The 19,584-nt window shown below is 39.6% G+C and overlaps 2 protein-coding genes across 3 annotated transcripts; both read left to right on the forward strand.

The window, feature by feature from the left end:
• Positions 1-8,485: 8,485 nt before the first annotated feature.
• Positions 8,486-18,036, forward strand: LOC131594786 (uncharacterized). Of its 2 annotated transcripts, none has more exons than XM_058866988.1 (11): positions 8,486-8,644; positions 8,778-8,917; positions 9,020-12,182; positions 12,295-12,461; positions 12,616-12,684; positions 12,768-12,920; positions 13,030-13,193; positions 13,309-13,456; positions 17,091-17,213; positions 17,314-17,401; positions 17,489-18,036. In XM_058866988.1, the coding sequence occupies exons 3-11, from the start codon at positions 9,143-9,145 to the stop codon at positions 17,704-17,706; spliced, it is 4,170 nt and encodes a 1,389-aa protein (XP_058722971.1). In that variant the 5' UTR covers positions 8,486-8,644; positions 8,778-8,917; positions 9,020-9,142; the 3' UTR covers positions 17,707-18,036. The 2 variants fall into 2 exon arrangements, with proteins under 2 accessions (XP_058722971.1, XP_058722972.1); XM_058866989.1 differs by having other exon boundaries at positions 8,488-8,644; positions 8,781-8,917.
• Positions 18,037-18,177: 141 nt separating this feature from the next.
• Positions 18,178-19,533, forward strand: LOC131594787 (uncharacterized). The gene has a single exon (XM_058866990.1). It carries the CDS (start codon positions 18,586-18,588, stop codon positions 19,009-19,011), a length of 426 nt encoding a protein of 141 aa, XP_058722973.1. The 5' UTR covers positions 18,178-18,585; the 3' UTR covers positions 19,012-19,533.
• Positions 19,534-19,584: the final 51 nt, after the last annotated feature.

Consider the following 19,584-nt stretch of genomic DNA (forward strand, 5'->3'; position numbering starts at 1 on the left):
CACAAGCTAAACTGTAACACCCCGATATCCGCTGCACGCATCAACCGTGTCGGCCAACCGAGCATGTTACCGGCTTAATCAATAATCCCCCCTAGGTCCGCTTATCGGCTGCCTAGGAAATATTGTTTTTGCCTCCCGCAGGAATCGAACCACGTACCTAGGGGTTAAGTACGTATTCATAGCAATTCCTGCTACCACTTGACCATATGGTCAATTGGTAGCAGGAATTGCTATGAATACGTACTTAACCCCTAGGTACGTGGTTCGATTCCTGCGGGAGGCAAAAACAATATTTCCTGGGCAGCCGATAAGCGGACCTAGGGGGGATTATTGATTAAGCCGGTAACATGCTCGGTTGGCCGACACGGTTGATGCGTGCAGCGGATATCGGGGTGTTACATAAACCCTTGAACATGTTATTTCCCAAATCCTACCCACATTCCTAACTATGGAACTCACCTTGGCTAAATAGAGGTTAGAAGGATGTTCTTGCTGCCATTGGACTTCCACCATAGCCAAAGCTTCATCTCCAAGCTCACCAAACCCGTAACCCCTTTATAACTCATTTCAGCATGCATCATCCAACTTCAAACTCACATATCTCCTTCAAAATAGAAGCTATAAACGCGAACCATATATGCAAATCGAAGAGAATTTCGTTAGCTTTCCAACGAGACCAGAATAGTTACGATCGGAGTTACGAGCAGAGAGTTATACCTGATTTAGTGGAGCTGCACCATGGAATACGAAAATGGAGATATGAACTCCTTTCTTCTCTTGCTCTTAAGCTATTCCTCTTTTCTTCCTCTCATAAATTTTGATTTTATGAACACTATCTTACCAAACATGTCTTAAGTTCCATGCACTCATGTTTAAAGGCCACAATACCCTTCAACTAAAAGATATTTACACTCTTGCCATGTAGTTCCATTCTAACTAATTCCCTTTTGTTTCTAATTAGTCCACTTGTCTCTTCTCAATAATTCCTCATATGTACATTATCATGCGTAGAAAATTAGGGATATTACATTCTCCCCCCTTAAATAGAACTCGTCCTCGAATTCTTTCCGTTCAACCCGAAAACCAACCCCTCATATCTAACCAATCAAGGGAAAGAATGTTACTCACATTCCTCTTTAGATAATCTCACTACTCTCTCTAAGGGTCATTCCATACAAAGAAACATAATCTACCAAAATACTTGCGTCCCACCATACATGATTAGGAACCTTAACCGTCAGGCAACACGTCTATTGAGGTACTTCATCTTGACATACTTGGGGAAAGATCCTTCCAGGGTCTTTGACCTTCACTGCTCTGCACTGAATCTCCAAAACTTCAGAAACCCGACTAATCCACTCATGTTGGATACCTGCTGTTCAAACTCTGTTGTGCTCACCTTTATTCAACTCACACTATTGATTCACTCAGGCTCCTTGAATTACTTCCCATTCAAGAATTCCTTTTTTCAAAGACACTTCAATTTATTATCCACAATAATCCATACAGTGTCGTTAGGTGATCGCCAATTTCTTTGGTCTTAACTTCCGGTTTCCAAAGTGTTAGGATGGTTGTCCCAAGTTTACCTTTACTTATACAACTAAATCTCCTTACTCCAGTTTAGACATAACAATTGTCACCGTAAACCGCGAAGGTGTAATCATCTTGCAACTATAGCCATGACATTTGACAACTTCACACAAGATTCTACTGATGAGAGGCGAAATTCAACAGCTGACCTATAACCATTGTCCAAGTCTTCCTGCACGATCATAGTACACAAGACATAACCACAAAGAACTTGCGCCAACTGAATGTCCTCACTAGCCTTCAGCATTTCGGCGATCACGATACTATGTCCAACCCTTGTGACTTACAAGCTAAACTGATGACCTACGAACATCGGACCGCATGCCATCCACAAAATGTATTCCCAAGCTGGCCTATTGACAACACCTCTCGAGTTTATGGTGGATCCTCGAGAGACTAGAATGAACCAAACTTTGCTTTGACAATTTCCCTCAGGAAGATATTTTCATCCCAACATAAAATCCTACAAATAGTCCATTCATTCCTACCTCAGACTTATCTGGTTCTTCCTTTACCCGTTGCGCTATTCTGATTTCAACCACTCACACAGTAATTCCCAGAATGCTTTCGGGACGGCCAACTGACCCCATAAACCAACACGGGTTTTTTCACCACGCCTGGACCTCACTCGCACGCTTTCTGGGAAACTTCCCAGAAGGTCATCCATCCTTAAATCGCTCCAAGTCAAGCACGCTTAACTGTGGAGTTCTTATGGAACGGGCTACCGAAAAGAATATGCATCTTGTTGGTATAGGTAGTACACATCAATCCTTATAAGCTTTCCTTCAACCATGCAGTCCCATACCTGCACAGCATCAGGATTCCTCTCATTCCAATGTGGCGACTAACCTTGTCTTCTTCGGCTTTGGGTGTTATACACACACTACTGTTCCATGACGTCGAAAGTCGAATTCTCCCTGACTTAGATATTCGTCTCTCGCCATTGATTCCCACAGCGCAGAACTTGTTATGTCTCCCCTTACAACAATCTTGTTACTTAACCGGTATAACGATCCCTTCATGAACGCTTTGCAGCTTACAAAAACTCTAGCAGTTTACACAACTTCTACCCAACCATACATCTTCATTCTCTTAGTGTAGTATCACCTATGATAACTCGTGCGACTTACTGATATAACAATCCTCCCATAGCCACACTCCACTCACACAGTCATCTAATGTCTGTTTCGCCTCTGAATCTGACACTAAACTGACTTCCTCGGCGGCTGCATCCTTTATTACAGTGCTTCTAATATTCAGAGTGTAGCCACAATGCATGAAATTGCACTTTGCACTTCGAACATCTCTCTTATAGACTCTTTAGCAATTCTCAAACCAAAATGCCTATGCTTTACCAAGATTGACATTTCTTTGCTCGGAGTATCTACAGACACTCTACCAGATCCGTCACACATCAAACTAGTCCAAGATACAATTCGCATATTCTATCACCGGTCGCCAATGGTACATGATAGCCACTCATCATGCTGACCAGGATATCATGACCGCACATGAGTCTCACTCTAGACACTCATGCAAAATTGCCAACTTAACACTTCATGAAACGAGAATGTTTGCAAGGTATAATCTGACTCTAATCCTGTGTGAGCATGATCATTCAGAGTCTCTATAAGTATAGTATCGGATCTTGATCCATCTCACCATCGCCTGTCTAGTTATTTCTCTACTATCGAGCGCGACGTATGGATCCTTATCCCACCTACCTTATGAGAGTCTGGATATGTGTCTCAAGAGTGCCAAATCAGAATTCTACCTGGAGCTTCAGATCACCTTTGTCCCACACATGTCGGAAAAAGGATGACTCACGCATCTTGTGCACGATAGCGATATAGTGGCATTATACGCGTCTGGTAGTACCAACATGGTGGTCCAACTCCGAGGCCATGTATCCAGGTAACCTACCTTAGTGGCGTATAATGATCCCCACGCGTATCCTATAGTCGCAACAGATAAGTGTCTGAACAGGCCTCCAATAGTCTCATCGTTCCTCAAGTCCTTCGAATCGCACTCCTCAAGATGCTAAAGCTTGAGAGTTCTACACATCAAGGTTTACTTACTCAGAAAGCCAAAACGCAAAGCATGAAGACTTGAAGTTCAACTTCGGATTACCATGTCGTGCGCGTACCCACTCGTCCCACGCATGCATGGGATTCCAAGGATAATTCAGTCCAAATAGTAATACTATGGTTCCTAACAACCAACGCAACTGCGATCATCCTATTGACGTTCTAGATAGATCTTAGTTCTTACTCGCCTGAACGTCCAACGCCAAGCGTAGTTCTATGGCTTCACTCGGGGTCAGACGAACAACAACTAACAAGAACTTAGGTTACTGCATTACACACTTCTACATCATTTCATATTCCATCTAGTGTAGTTCTAGAACTTTAAATATAAAATAATAAGAACAGATATACACATCCTCTTCTATTGACTGGGTATTCAAGCCTCGCCCAATCGTAAGTTACCACGTTCGTATATTCCACCAACCTTCACTAGGAAACTACTCTCACTTAGGGTACTTCAAGTTGGATCAGGATCTAATACTTTGCCCATCCAATCACTGTCCGTACCAGCGTAATCAGAAAGGTCTGACTTCTGTGTCCGCACTTCAAAAGGTTATTCTGTCCTATCAGCTCATCAGTCACACCTAACACCGACAACATCATCAGTACTGAATCCTACTAATTCCTTGCTCAACACCTTCGGAGAATCTTACTTACAAGGCTCCGACTCAATCTTGTTTGGATTTCCTTGCTATTACCAAGACTTATAGGAAATTTTCACTTCGTCCAATCAAAATCCTGGGGGTTCTAGCTGTCTCAATCCACACCTTGGTAGTTCGGGTATTACTTATTTGCGTCAAACGCTCCTCTTAAGTCTGACAACTCCAATATTCCTTCTACTTACATCGTCCAATAAATCCAGCTTCCATATACAATTCATCACCCAACCGATCCTTTCTACTTGGGTTCACGACACTTACAGGTTTACGAGTCCTCGTGGCGGCTCTGCGGTAATTCTACTGTCTCACACTCAGTCAATGAGTTGATCAAGTTCAACAACTAAATGAGATTTCAGTAAAATCAAGCTAGCAACGCGCACATGTGAGCAAGAAGGGAGTTGCTAGTGATGTCTCATGGCTCGGCCGAGAATCGACCTGCTCTGATACCAACTGTAACACCCCATACATAACTGACTAGTATATTATGCATGAAACGTTAAAAATTGACACTGAGTACATACAAAAGCTATAGATATAGAAAGATCCATATTGAGTACAACATGAAATTCTACTAGGAATAGCAAAACACGTGTCTTCAATGGATCTGCACAGCGGAGAATGAGATCTGACGAGGTCTCTGAGCCATCACAACTTCCAAGTCTTCAGTCCAAACCTGCTATTGACCAAACGCTACTAAACTGCACCTGAAAATAATATAAGTTGATTGGGGTGAGATTACTAAATCTCAGTGAGTTCCCCTATCTTACGGGTTCACTCGGTTCTACAGGGTATATGCATTAACAAACCGAATCCACCATTAATTCGGGGTTATCCTTACGGCCAGGTGCAAACACACAACAAGAATACAATCCATATTGGAAGTCCCTTGACTAACCAATAGGATCAACAAACAATCATGAGTACTGGTTTCCTCCAGAAAAGGTCTTCCGAGTTTACCTGCCTGCCTCCTGTCGAGCGCGACCCTGGAGGTCAGGTCTTCCGAGTTTACTTGCCTTTATGCTCTCGGAAGCTGTCCTCAATTAATGCAAACAAGTATGCAAAACCCGCATCCATATACAAGGAATCCAGAAACGCGTTAATGCCTCGACTAGGTTATAAAAACACACCCTTGATGAATCACGCCCATGCCTATTGTCAAGAGACTTGTACAAGCACACCGCAAGATGATTAGACGGGTTTGCACAAGCCTTAATGGCCGCGAGATGACCTTAGCCTAATTAGCGTCATTGTCCTATTAACCATCTTCACGCACATGTGTTAACACCGAGTACAATACACCATCTTGACACACTGGGTCCATCGGGCGAAAGCCTAGTGATGTAGCCTACATGGAACCACTAGAGATGGTTTACCTGTTATGCGTAGGCCTACTTGGCCGCATAACTCCACCGTATCGAGCACGCAAGTGTGTTAACGGCAAGTGGAAATGTCTCAAGACCCTCACAAGCACACTACAACGGTAGCTCAGGTGTGAGCCCAGGATCACACGATCGTGGGCTGTCCCATTGATCACAAAGCCCGGGACACAGCGCAACCTAGCCCCCGGCCCGTTTCGATTCAAGCATAGACACATATCAAGCGCCAAATCACACAAGCACACAATCCCAATTGTTTAACCGAAACAACGGGCATTAACAAGATATTCACATCTCATCACAACATAGCATTCATATTTAAACAAAATATAGCAATTAAGTGCAATGAGATTAATTCATTCTAATCATGCATAATTCACATGTTAAAATTGACATATCCATGATCATATACAGCATTAGCATGTTTAAATACCAACTAAACAAGTCTCACATGACTAAGGAGACACTCGGTTCCCTATACGGAACGAAACTGTTCTCGGGGGAAATAGTCACATGCAATTTCACTCGACAAGACACACTAAGTGGGGTTTAAGTATGATTAAATCAAACATTCTGGTTTGGCGACCAATTTTATTAGAAAGTACACGTCGCTAGCTTTCCAACGATATAAAGTATGCGTCAAACGGACTTACAGAACAGAAGTTATGAATTTCTGAAGATTTGAAAAATCTGCCCAACAGTGATGTAACCGGTTACATGAATCATGTAACGGGTTACATGACCCAAAAACTGCGTTTTTCACCCTTTTTCACATATGTAACCGGTTACATCAACCATGTAACCGGTTACATGACTGACAGACCCCAAAAATCTGCATTTTAAAGTTCCAACTCTAATCCAACTTCACTCCAAATAAATCCCAACATGCCACAACAATTTAAATCATGTTTATACATACATATATCATAATTTAGCAGGAATAAGCATAGAGTGTCTACATGCAACATCAATTATTTCTAAAATTCAAAACTTATTGTCTAATTATGCATGTATCACATTGATCACAAGCTAAACCCTTGAACATGTTATTTCCTAAATCCTACCCACATTCCTAACTATGGAACTCACCTTGGCTAAATAGAAGTTAGAAGGATGCTCTTGCTGCCATTGGACTTGCACCATAGCCAAAGCTTCATCTCCAAGCTCACCAAACCCGTAACCCCTTTATAACTCATTTCAGCATGCATCATCCAACTTCAAACTCACATATCTTCTTCAAAACAGAAGATATAAACGCGAGCCATATATGCAAATCGAAGTGAATTTCGTTAGCTTTCCAACGAGACTAGAATAGTTACGATCGGAGTTACGAGCAGAGAGTTATACTTGATTTAGTGGAGCTGTACCATGGAATACGAAAATGAAGATATGAACTCCTTTCTTCTCTTGCTCTTAAGCTACTCCTCTTTTCTTCCTCTCATAAATTCTGATTTTATGAACACTATCTTACCAAACATGTCTTAAGTTCCATGCACTCATGTTTAAAGGCCACAATACCCTTCAATTAAAAGATATTTACACTCTTGCCATGTAGTTCCATTCTAACTAATTCCCTTTTGTTTCTAACTAATCCACTTGTCTCTTCTCAATAATTCCTCATATGTACATTATCATGCCTAGATAATTAGGGATGTTACAAGTTAGATGAGGTATTTGTAGACTGGGAGCATCACATAGTTCCTGAGGAGACTCGGGCGACATAGCAGAGCACGATTGGAGCTGCATTGAGGGGGTACATCACCTAGTACTACAGAGTGTCACGCCCGTACATGCTTCCCGCTGCACCTGGAGATCCTCCCAGACCAGCCCACGAGGAGATTCTGCAGACTCATCAGACTGAGTTGGACCACACTCAGGATCTTCTTCCTAGGTATCGTCAAATAGCTGCACGGGCATGGTAGGCATTGTAGATGGTTTATTCTTTGACGGTTTTGAGCAGAGGCTTGTGGTGGATGTTATGATTAGGCTGACACATGCGCCATTTCTGTACTGTAGACATCGTGCCAGGACTAGTGGGGCACTTGACGCTAGAGACATAGTCAGCTGAGGGCGTGATTGACGTAGAGGCAGAGGCGCAGGTTGATGTCCAACATGCACAATAGTGATGCTTGTTGTTTTTTTATGTTTATATTTTTATTTCGTTTAGGTAAGTTATTTTAATGATATATTCGACATTATGACCGACATTATTTATACGATTTATTTTTTTGTCTACTTACTATTATCTTTAAAATGGATTACTTTAATTTTACATTTTTGCAATAATATTGAATTTTGGAGTGAAATGAACATGATTTGAAAATCTAGCAGACTATTCTATAGGTGTATCTATGAAACACTTTATTTTCACCACGTTCCGTAGGTACATCTATGGAAGGATTGCTAAACTGAAATAAGTTGAATTTAACTCTGCTATACTATGTTTTTAACGGTTCTGTAGATGTATCTACGAAAAGAGTGTAAAATAAGGGTGTTTTCGGATGTGATTCTATAGAAGCAAGGAAAAAAATAGAATTTCGCGTGGTATCTAAAAGATCCATGAGATGGATTGAGAAATTGTCAAATTTAATACAATTGAATATTCGAGAATTCGAATTGAAAATTTATGTTAATAAAAGTCACTATCTCATTTAAATATTTTTAGATAAAAGAATAAATTTTCTTTATTTTTTTTAACATAAAAAAAAATTGAAAAAAAGTGATGTTGGTGACCGGTGAGAGTAAAGATTTGGTGGGGGAGATAGAAAACCCCACCCATTTAGCTAAGCTACAAAAAATGACACAACAAATCTCTATCCATCTCCCTAATTCAACACTCTTTGCATGAAGCGGTCGAATCCACGTGCCTTCTCTTTTACTACCATTTCCCTCTTCTCCACCGCCGTTTCCATCACATTCCCGGCAAATTAACGTAACCGCACGCGCTTTAATATTCCACACTGCACTCTCACTCACTCTTTCATTAGTTTCAGCTTCATCTCAATATATTTTCATTTTTCTATTTGTAAATTGTAAATTGTAAATAAAATAAAATTCCATCGCAGTAGTGTTGAGAAAAGTGAAGACTGTGAATTGCGTTTCTTTCGAAAACCCTCTTTCTTTGGGGATAGATTGATTCTACGCGCCGACTTCAACTATAAAACGTTATCAATCACTCATCACTCTCACACTGTGCACCCTTCAGGTTCTGGTTTTTTTTTCTCTCTTTTTCTCTTCTTCGTAATTTCTCTTTTCGTTTTGCTCAATTAATTTGACTAGGGTTTTGAATTGTTCTTTGTGTTTCTAGGTACTTCAATGCGTGAATCTTCTGCTTGAGCGATCCTAGGGTTTCCGTCTTCATCGATTGATTTACGGTTTTTTCTTGCTCTATTTCGGTTTTATTTTTTTGAATTTGTCATTTTCGGTTTTCATGGCGTTTGATCAAAACTCAAGTCCCGGAGATATGCGGCCACCACCACCGCCGAATGTAGTTCGATCGGAGGAGCCGCCACTTGTATTGCCAGTTACTACGGCGGCTGTTAGGGACAATGGAGCCTCCGGTGGGGTTCCTGTTTATTATCCTGATGGTGGATTGGCTGGAGTGGGATATGGAAATGTGGCTTCTGGCGGTGGTGGTGGTGCTGCTTCTACCACCTGGTGCATTCGCCCTGGGGTTCCCCATCCCCTTCCTCATCCTGCTTTGAACCCTACTGTTGGGTTTAGTTTTCCCAGTCGTGTTGCTGGTGGCAATGCTGGTGATATTTCGGGTAGTTTTGTTGCAACTGCGAATGGATATCCTTTGAATTCGGGTAATTGGGTTACTGGTAATGGTTTGGATAATAATAATCTTCAGAGTGGCAGAGTAATTGCCAATGGTGATGATCGTGCTGGTGGTGCTGGGTTGATTGGGTCTCGTTCTAGCCCCCCTGCTAGCCAGCGGGTTGATGAAAACGGCAGGGATGATTCGGTTTCGGGGCGGAAAATGAAATTTATGTGCAGTTATGGTGGGAAGATTTTGCCTAGACCTAGTGATGGAATGTTGAGGTATGTTGGTGGGCAGACTAGGATAATAAGTGTTAAGAGAGATGTGAGTTTTAATGATTTGGCACAAAAGATGGTTAATACTTTTGGGCAACCTGTGGTTATCAAATATCAGCTTCCTGGTGAGGATCTTGATGCATTGGTCTCGGTTTCCTGTGCCGATGATCTGGATAATATGATGGAAGAATATGAAAGGTTGATTGAGAGGTCTTCAGATGGTTCTCCAAAGTTAAGGGTCTTTCTGTTTTCTGCTTTGGAATTTGATCCTTCTGGTGTGTTGCAGTTTGTAAATTTACATGATGGTGGACAGAAATATGTTGAAGCTGTAAATGGAATTGCTGACAGGATTAGTGCCAAACTCACAAATAAAGGGAGTATTACAAGTGCAGGTTCTACTCAAAATTCTGATTTGGGCGGGATAGAGGCTCCTGATGGCTCAAATGCTGCTCAAGTAGATGTCAACGGCCCTCCTAAGTCCAACACTTTATCACCCGATATGAGTGTTGCCACATCTTATGACGTTACTACTTCAAACATTATGGTTTCTGAGCCTGTTGAATCAATATGCCCAGATATTTCTGCAGTTTCATTGGGCATACCTGTGGCTAATCCAGGTCCAACTCACACTCTACCTTTCCAGAATGAGGTTGAGGTAGAAAAGTCTCCACCCACTGCTTTTTCCCAGCAGCAATTTGGGTCGCATCAGTCTGGAATGGAAATCCAGCCATCTGCGCCTATGCAGGCTTTCGTTGATCCTCGACAGGAACTTGTGAACCATGCAGATTATGTCCAGATGCCTGCCCATATAGGATTCCCAAGTTCCCAGCTTATAGGTAGGCCTGGAACTATCTACTCTCAGCATAATTTTCATGATCATACTGCTGGTTATGTATCCCCACGGGTAATCCCTGCAGTGCAGATGACAATGGCTCAGCCATCATCTCATGCCGGTATAAGACCGTGTGTTATTCAACCACGACCAGTCATGCAAGGACAACCGATCGATTTTGAGCAATATTATGATGAAAATACTTCAGGGCTAAGGATGCACCACCAGCTTCATGCTGAGCAAAGTTACAAAGCATATCCACATCAAGTCCCTTTCGGAGGTAATTATGGTTGGGTTCAGGTTTCTCCATCGGAGCATGTTATTTTTCATGATGGATTGTTACCTCAACAACCGGTAGGGGTGCCTCAAAGAGTGGAGGACTGTTATATGTGTCAGAAAAAACTACCTCATGCACATTCAGATCCAGTGGTACAGGATCAGCATAGTGCAGGTTTAATTCCTGATTCAATGCCAAGCTACAATAGTCTTCCAGTTGAGGTTACTTTAAGACCTCAACCAACAAATAGGGTTTTGGTGACTGCACCAGTGAAGGAAGGCAATCTTAATGTTGAACAAGCAGTTGGGACTAGACCCAGGGTCATCATACCTTGTAGTGACACAAGTAGTCTTTCTGTGGAGGCTGAAGGTGAGAGAAACTTTATAGTGGATAGGCCTGATCTTCCCAGAAACGCAGTAGTTATCCCGGAAAATGTGGGAAGAACAGGTGAAAAACAGTCGTCACAGGATGGGCTGACAGGAACAGCGCCACCGTCTTATCTAGATGATTTTGGCAGCCAGCACATGATGCCAGTTGAAAACTTGGCCAAAGAGGACGTGGTTGTGAATAAGCCTGTTAACGAAATACCTTTAGTTGGTGGCACATCTGTTGAAACTTCTGAGAGCATGGTTCAAGGATCATCAACAGAAAATACCAATGAGCTTGCTAGTACAATTTCAAAAGCAGATGCTGTGGAGAATTGGATTGCACAGGACCTGCTCAAACATATCGATGGAAGAATGGACAACCTCAAGATAAGCAACCCTGAAACTTTTGTAAATAATGATAATTTTGATTACAATACTCAGCATGCTATAGAGAAGCAAGATTTGGTTATGGATAACAACACTGGCAGGTCAAAATTGATTGCTGATGGAAATCAAATTAAGATGATGGGTACTCTTCCTAACTCCAATGTAGAAATTGCGTATGGTAATAATTCTACGCAAGTGGAGTACAATGAGGCTGCACACCCACCCGTTTGGGGCATTCCTGGAGTAAGTCCTCAATCTAAGAATGGAGTCCATCAGAAGGATGAAGCAGTTTTATCTTCAATTTCGCAATCTGTTGGGTTTGGACATTTGCAGGATTCTTCAAACTCACTTTTTAGCAATCAGGATCCCTGGAATCTACAAGGCACTTACTTTCCACCACCTAGACCGGACAAAGTCACATCAAAAAAAGAAACCTATTCTTTTATTGACCAGTTTGGTGAGAATTCAGGCAACGGTGGTGAACACAAGTTTGATGCTCAATTGGATGGCGGTCTCTGTCAGACATTCAAACAAAATTCAACATTAGAAGAAGCTCGATATGCCCAGGGTCTGTAATGTGTTAATATCTTACATATAAGTTTTCCTTTTCAATCATAAATATTTTAGATCTCGTATGCCATACTCATTGTATTTTGGTTTCTTCTTTGAATGATCACCAGAAGAGCAACAACTTCAAGCTGTTGCTGAAAGTTTAGCTGCATCCGTTCTGCACTCAAGCACTTCAAATCCTGACTTACATGCCCGAGATGTATCCCATCATGAAGACACTGAGGATGGAGATGTTCGAAATAATATACTAAATATACAGTGTAGAGAAAAAACTCAGGTGATTTACATAAACGTTCCTTATTATTTATATTTTATTCCTTGCAGTCGCAGGAATTGTCCCCAAAATAAAATGCTTTCTTCCTCTCCCAATCTTGCTCTTTTTAATGTGGAACTTTAACTATTTTAAATAGAACTGTTCTTTTCCCCCTTAGGATGACAAAAGCAAGCTTTCAGAGAAGGCAAATTTTGGCTTTCCAGCATCAGATGTTGGAGCGTTACAGGTTGATTGTTTTCTATTGCATGTTTCTCTTATTAAAAATTCTTTTCCTGCTAAACTAAAACCTTGCTGTGGGAATGTGGCTAGATTATAAAGAATAGCGACCTTGAAGAGCTAGTAGAATTGGGATCTGGGACCTTCGGGACTGTGTATCATGGAAAATGGAGAGGTACTGATGTTGCAATAAAGCGGATTAATGATAGGTGTTTTGCGGGAAAGCCTCCAGAACAAGAACGCTTGGTCTGTCCTCTCATAATGAACGATTAATGATTTTGATTTCCATTGTCTCATAGTTTTCTTCATTACCAGTGAAGTAGCTTAAATTGTTCACGGTTTATGCATCAAGCAGAGAGCTGATTTTTGGAATGAGGCAATCAAGCTTGCTGACTTACACCACCCAAATGTGGTAGCTTTCTATGGTGTCGTTCTTGATGGCCCAGGAGGTTCTGTGGCAACAGTAACAGAGTATATGGTTAATGGTTCTCTAAGAAATGCCTTCGAGAAGAATGGGAGGTATTTGCATGTCTTGCATGATTACACTCTCTAATGTTGGTTATTTTGCATTACCCTGATTTAAAATATCACTGTTTCATGTTAAAAATGTTTGATACTTATTTGATCATATCAGGAATGTTGACAAGCGCAAGCGTCTTATGATTGCAATGGATGTGGCCTTTGGTATGGAGTACCTCCATGGAAAAAACATAGTCCACTTTGACTTGAAAAGTGACAACTTGCTTGTGAATCTCCGTGATCCACACCGCCCAATATGCAAGGTTTTAAATGTTTCTGATGGATAGTATCATATTTAAAATATTTTTCTGCAGCATTCACCTGTGGTAGACATTCATCGCATTATTTTGTATATATGGAGCTGATTAATTAGTGCACCAACTTCCATATACTCTATCCCTCTAGGGTTCTTAGCAATTCTATTTAATTGTGTGAAAGTCCAGAGTGTGTCAACATATAACCCCTGTTGCGTTCTTTTTGAGAAGATCCTTCAATAAATGTCGTTGGATATGTTGGGGTAGCGTGGTGAGATAGATTGCCGATTTGCTGCTTTTGCCGGATTTATGGTATTTGAATCTTCCGAAAGACTGATTTAAAGAGTGTAATATTTTTATTTGCCATGCATGAATGACTTCAGGGGATGCAATAGGACTCAGAATTTTAAGATGATACACTGAATTTTATTGATTAGAAATGGTGAGCCTCAAGCTCTTACAATGGTGGAGAACATAATGGATATGCATAAACCAAAGTTCTATGAACTCCTAAACTAGAGCTAAGCTCCTAAATCAGAAAGTAACTTTCTTAACAAATTTTTAAACAACATTTCTGAATGCCTCTCAGCTTCCCCCCTCTCATAACTTATAACATAAATTCCTAAAACTCGGGGAATATACTAACCAACTCTTATTTCACTTCTTCTACAACCTTCTAGAATAGGCATATGTGTCTAGATGTCCTATCAATGCCACCCTTTTATGAACAACCTTGTCCTCAGGGTTGGAAGTGGTTTCAATTTCCATTCCTACAGCCACACGAAATATTCATTCTTTTGTGAACCAAATAGTAATTAATGAGTCTAAACTTGCTGTCTTGCAATGGACTTGAAATAACATATAACTTGTGGTACATAACATCAGTTCGAATTCCCCAAAATTTTGCTCTTTCATATACAAAATTGAACAAACAGTAGAAAATGCGAAAATTTCTCGAGCTGCATTCATTATCAGTAACCATTACATGAATATTGGATTTCCCTGGATTTGACTATTAAGAAGGATCTCAAGATTAAAAGGTTGGATAGAATCATGGTCTTTGATAGAACATTATGGTGTAATTTGATCCATGTAGGTGACACCACCCCATTTAGTGAGATAAGGTTTTGTTGGTTAGGATTGTCACCTCTTGCTCCAGGCTCTGCTTCTCTTCTCTTTCCACTTCCATTATCAAGTTGTGTAATTGTTTGTTTGTTCATATATAGATGTCTTGTCCAAACTTCCTATCACACCAGACATACATGTCTTTTCTTGCTTTGTCTTATGATTCAGCCTTGGTTAATCATTTAAATGTTTGTCTTCTAACGGATGCAGTATCTTCACACATTTAGAGTCTCTGTTGGAGTTACTTTGCATTGATTTGCACTAGTTCTCTTTAGTTTCTCAGTTCCCATGTCACTGTCCTTAAATACTAAGGAATAAAATAGAATATGATACGCCAAAAGAGTCACACGGCCTATTGGCTGACTCAACAAATATTGGATTATGATAGTATAGGATAACTTGTCCCAAGGGTTAGTGTGGAGATAAGTTGTCTTACTCATCATCACTGAAATTGGTTTGTGTTTGTGGTTCTTGCCAGAGTTATTAATCCCGGATAGCGGAGAGGAGTGGCCGACCCCAAAAATGGATAGCGCATAGCGGGATGATTATATGAATTATCATAAAACATATAATTAATAACAAATATCAAACAACACAACACCCATAAAAAATTTATTTCATGTATAAAACATAATCTACAAATCATATCATCATATGAGAAATTATATAAGAGACTATATAATCATATAAGAACACAATACCCATAAAAAGATTTATAAAATAAAATATCAAAGAACAAAGAAAAGAAGTATAGAGAAGAAAAAAAGAAAAAGAAGAAGAATAGAGAAGATTTTAAAACAGAAAAATAGAATAGAGAAGTAGAGAAGAAGAATAGAGAAAAATAACTTGAAGCAGCGAAACAGAGAAGCAGTTGAAGTGGAAGGAGAACCAGGTTGGTTTAGGACAAGCAGAAGAAAGGAGAAACACAAAGAGATAAGAGAGAAGCAGCGAAGAGAGAAACACGATCTGAAATAGCTTTCCAGTTTTTTTAGTTTTTAAGGGCAAAAATGTCATTTTGCACCAAAAAGAAACATAAAAGCCCAAAATGGGTAAAAAACCTGCCCGGACCGGGAACCGCCCGCCACCCGCTATCCCTCATTTTGCGGCCGTGATCTCAAAGTGAGACGCGCACAGCTACTCCGTAGCGAAGGGTTTCCGCGTGGGTTCAACATCCCGGTATAGTGCCGCTCTAGGCTGCTATTAATATTCTGGTTCTTACACACTAAATTGAAAAACAAATTATAACTTTTCCTTTCATTCATTAATATCACTCTTATGTCTAGTAGTCTGTCTTCTTATCCTCCCCGCCTCATTTTTCCATTTTCCTTCGCTACAAATTTCTGGCAGTCCAACTTGTTAAAAAAGGAGTTATTAAAAAAAATAATAATACAGAAGTTAAATCTGTGGAGTCATTTATATCTTGTAGCGTCATTCTTTTTGATGCCCATAACAAGGAGAGTCATGGGTTGGGACAAAGATTAATTTTTGATGATGCTGTATTTGAAATTTCTGTGCCTGTCTGTTTGGAAATGTGGATAGGCAAAACCATCTGCTCCATCACTATAGTTAGCCAGCTAGCTTTGATTGCATATGGTTTTTGTACAAGTTATGTGCTGTCGGTTTTTCTTGGATGTTTTTGCCATCAATTTTAGAGTGATGTGATATCTAACATAGGACAATGTGTATCGTTTTCTCGGGATAGTAAGAAAGCATTTTACTTTTAGAATTGAAACAAAAATCTGGCATATGCAATGCAACATACCAAAGCACACTATGACAAGTTTATATTTGGTTGGGTAAGGAATCAATAAAAGGAAAAGTTTGTCTCGAGAATGTTTAACACCTGTCACCATAATAAATACATAAAATTGTCACTCATGCTTACCTCTTAATTCCGAAAGCAATGACCTAAAAGAGTTTAATAGCATTTACAATATAAAACTACAATTTTATTGTATACATTGTGGTCTACTAGTGACCCACTGGTTGAATCAGTGACCCAGTGACCCACCAATACCCTGACTGAATTGGTGACTATTCTGAGGTTAATAACACTATTACCCTGTGATTACTGTCCCACAGCTGGGACACCTCATAGTCTTACCAAATTAATAATGTTAGACTTTATGGAGTTTGCATGGGATCATTGACGTAAGTCACATGATGCTCGTTGACATGAAGTAGATGAGGAGTTTGAAATGTTTTTTGTCCTGTCCAATTGTTCTATTAACCGGCCGTACTTGCAGTTTCTTAGTTTTAATGGCTAAAATATGCCTATTGCCTATGCCTTATCCTTAATTTTACTGTTTACATAATCAATGCAGTTGACACAGTAATCTACTAATGATTTAGAATAAGCTCTCCCACTCGACTTTAAGCACCGTATCTTCCGATTTTTTTGGAACTGAATTTAGGGTCTTTAATTCTTCCTTTCATGATCTAAACAGTTAAACTTTTACGACAGAGCAACTGAATATGTGTTCCATATTTGTTATTCACACATTGATTCTGATACCAGGTTGGGGACTTGGGCCTGTCCAAAGTAAAATGCCAGACTCTAATATCCGGTGGTGTTAGAGGAACCCTACCTTGGATGGCACCTGAACTGCTGAATGGGAGTAGTAGCCTTGTTTCAGAAAAGGTTTATTTTACTTATTTTAAACATTAATTTATTTAATGCTTCCTGCACATTTTGTCATTCTCTAAGTCAACTAGTTTTGTTCTAATATTTGTTCTCACAGGTTGATGTGTTCTCATTTGGTATTGTCATGTGGGAACTGCTTACTGGAGAAGAGCCGTATGCCGATTTGCACTATGGGGCCATAATAGGTAATCAAAAGGCTGGATCCATACTATGTAGATTCTGTTTGTATGCATTTGGTTATTGAGCTGTGATTTTTTTTTAATATAATTCAGGTGGCATTGTGAGCAACACTCTGCGACCTCTAGTTCCAGAATCTTGTGATCCAGAATGGAGAGTGGTGATGGAGAGGTGCTGGGCTTCAGAACCATCAGAAAGACCTTCATTTACAGAGATTGCCAATGATTTACGTTCCATGGCTGCCAAAATCTCCCCCAAAGGACAAAATCAACAACAACAACCTACTTCATCTCAGACTCAAGTGCAGAAGTAATTTCCCGCAACTGCAGGAGCAAGATGCTTAGTCCTATGTCCCTCTATGGTTTGTGTTTCCCATCCATTTTGCGGATCAATACGTTTTGCAATGTTTTTCTTATAAAGATCTTTGCAATGTTTCCCATCCATGGTTGTTACTAAGTGTCCAAGTCGTCTATAGTAGTAGTAGTACTACTACTACCTATTTTTGTAATACACCCAAACTTCACTGGACATCGTAAATTTTAGTTCATTACTAGAAAAAAAAAAGATAAAGAAAAATGTTTGTTCATATTCTAGACTGTTTACAGTTGTAAAAATTGGTAAAGAGTAGCAGCACTTTTAACTATGTTTTGCTATTGTTAATGTTTTTCCATGTGTTTTACTAATGCTATTGTAAAAATTGATTGCATTACGGCGATTGATTGTGAAACTGTTTACAAGAGTTTCTTTTCTTCAACATATACCACCACTGGGTTTGACTTATGGCCGGCCCAACAATTAAATTCTTACGTGGGAGCCACCTACAGCTGAGCATGACACAGCATACCGTTGGAGTTTGCTTTATACCTCTTTAAAAAGAATCCTTATATTATATGATTTTTCTTTTTCTTTTCTAATATTAAATTGTATTGTAGTGTCTTGAGCGACCGACTTGGCAGTTGAAATTGCCATTTGCCAGATACATCACGTAATGTTGTTAGTTGCATTACCAACCAGCATAGGATGCTTTATTTGCAAATTATTAATATTGTTATTATTATTATTATAGCTTCAGTTTCTTTGTCATTTTCTCCTTTGCATCTCTCTTTTTAATGATAACCACCTATAAAAGTATTTGCACAAATAAATCCCTTCAACTCTAACTCTAAAAACTTCCTACAATTTCTCTGAAAATATGTCTGCTTTTGAGGGAAGGCCATTGGTTGAGGCTGTGGAACACAATGAAGAAGAATTCAATGATCATCAAGAGGTTACTGGATGTGGGTATGGGTGCTTTCGTGTTTTAGGGTTGAGATGGGGTCAAGGCAATGATGAGGGTAAAGGTCTACTGGAGCAAAGGGAGGATTCTTGGTGGGTTTGCAAGTTGAGGAAGATGAAAGAGGTTTCAGAAGTGATTGCAGGTCCTAAGTGGAAGACATTCATTAGAAAGATTAGCATGTATGGCAAGAAGCAGCAGAAGGGTAGATTCCAGTATGATGAACACAGCTATGCTCTCAATTTCAGTAGTGGAGCTCAGAATGAAGATGGTGACTTACCGCACAGTTTCTCAGCTAGGTTTAGTGCTCCGTTTCCTTCTGGACGTCGCCAGAATGAACTATGATTCATTCATATATATTGTTTATTAGGTTTTATTGCTTAAATTTGTTCACGTGGTATTCTATTTTGTAGAATCATTCCTCATTCATTCTGTAAAGGTCGTTATGTTAATATGCCACTGTTTTCGACTTTTATTTTCCCTTGCCCAAGTTTTCTACAGAGAAATGATATTTTTACTTCAAAATTTTGATGTCAAATATCTGTCCTCTGATTTTTGTATCTTTTTGAAATATGTGTAACTGTCCTCATTTTTGTATTTATTGTTTTGAAATATATGTAAATTGTAGAGGATAAAAAATAAGATAAAGATAAATATATATTGGTATTAGAATATTGATGTTTAAATAATACAACTTTTTCCTGAACCCAACAAAAAGTTAGAAGAACTAGGACATGTAGCATGGTAAGATTACAATTTACAACAATTCTGTTTTTTTTAAGACAAAATTGGAAGATGGAGAAATATGAAATGATGCATAAGAATATATATTTTTAGTAGATGTATTCTAGGGATAAACATGCTTAAGACAAAGACGTTGAAAACAAATTCACTATAGCTATTGGAATTTGGAAGTTG

The sequence above is a fragment of the Vicia villosa genome, linkage group LG4, assembly GCF_029867415.1.
Source record: "Vicia villosa cultivar HV-30 ecotype Madison, WI linkage group LG4, Vvil1.0, whole genome shotgun sequence".
NCBI lineage: Eukaryota > Viridiplantae > Streptophyta > Magnoliopsida > Fabales > Fabaceae > Vicia > Vicia villosa.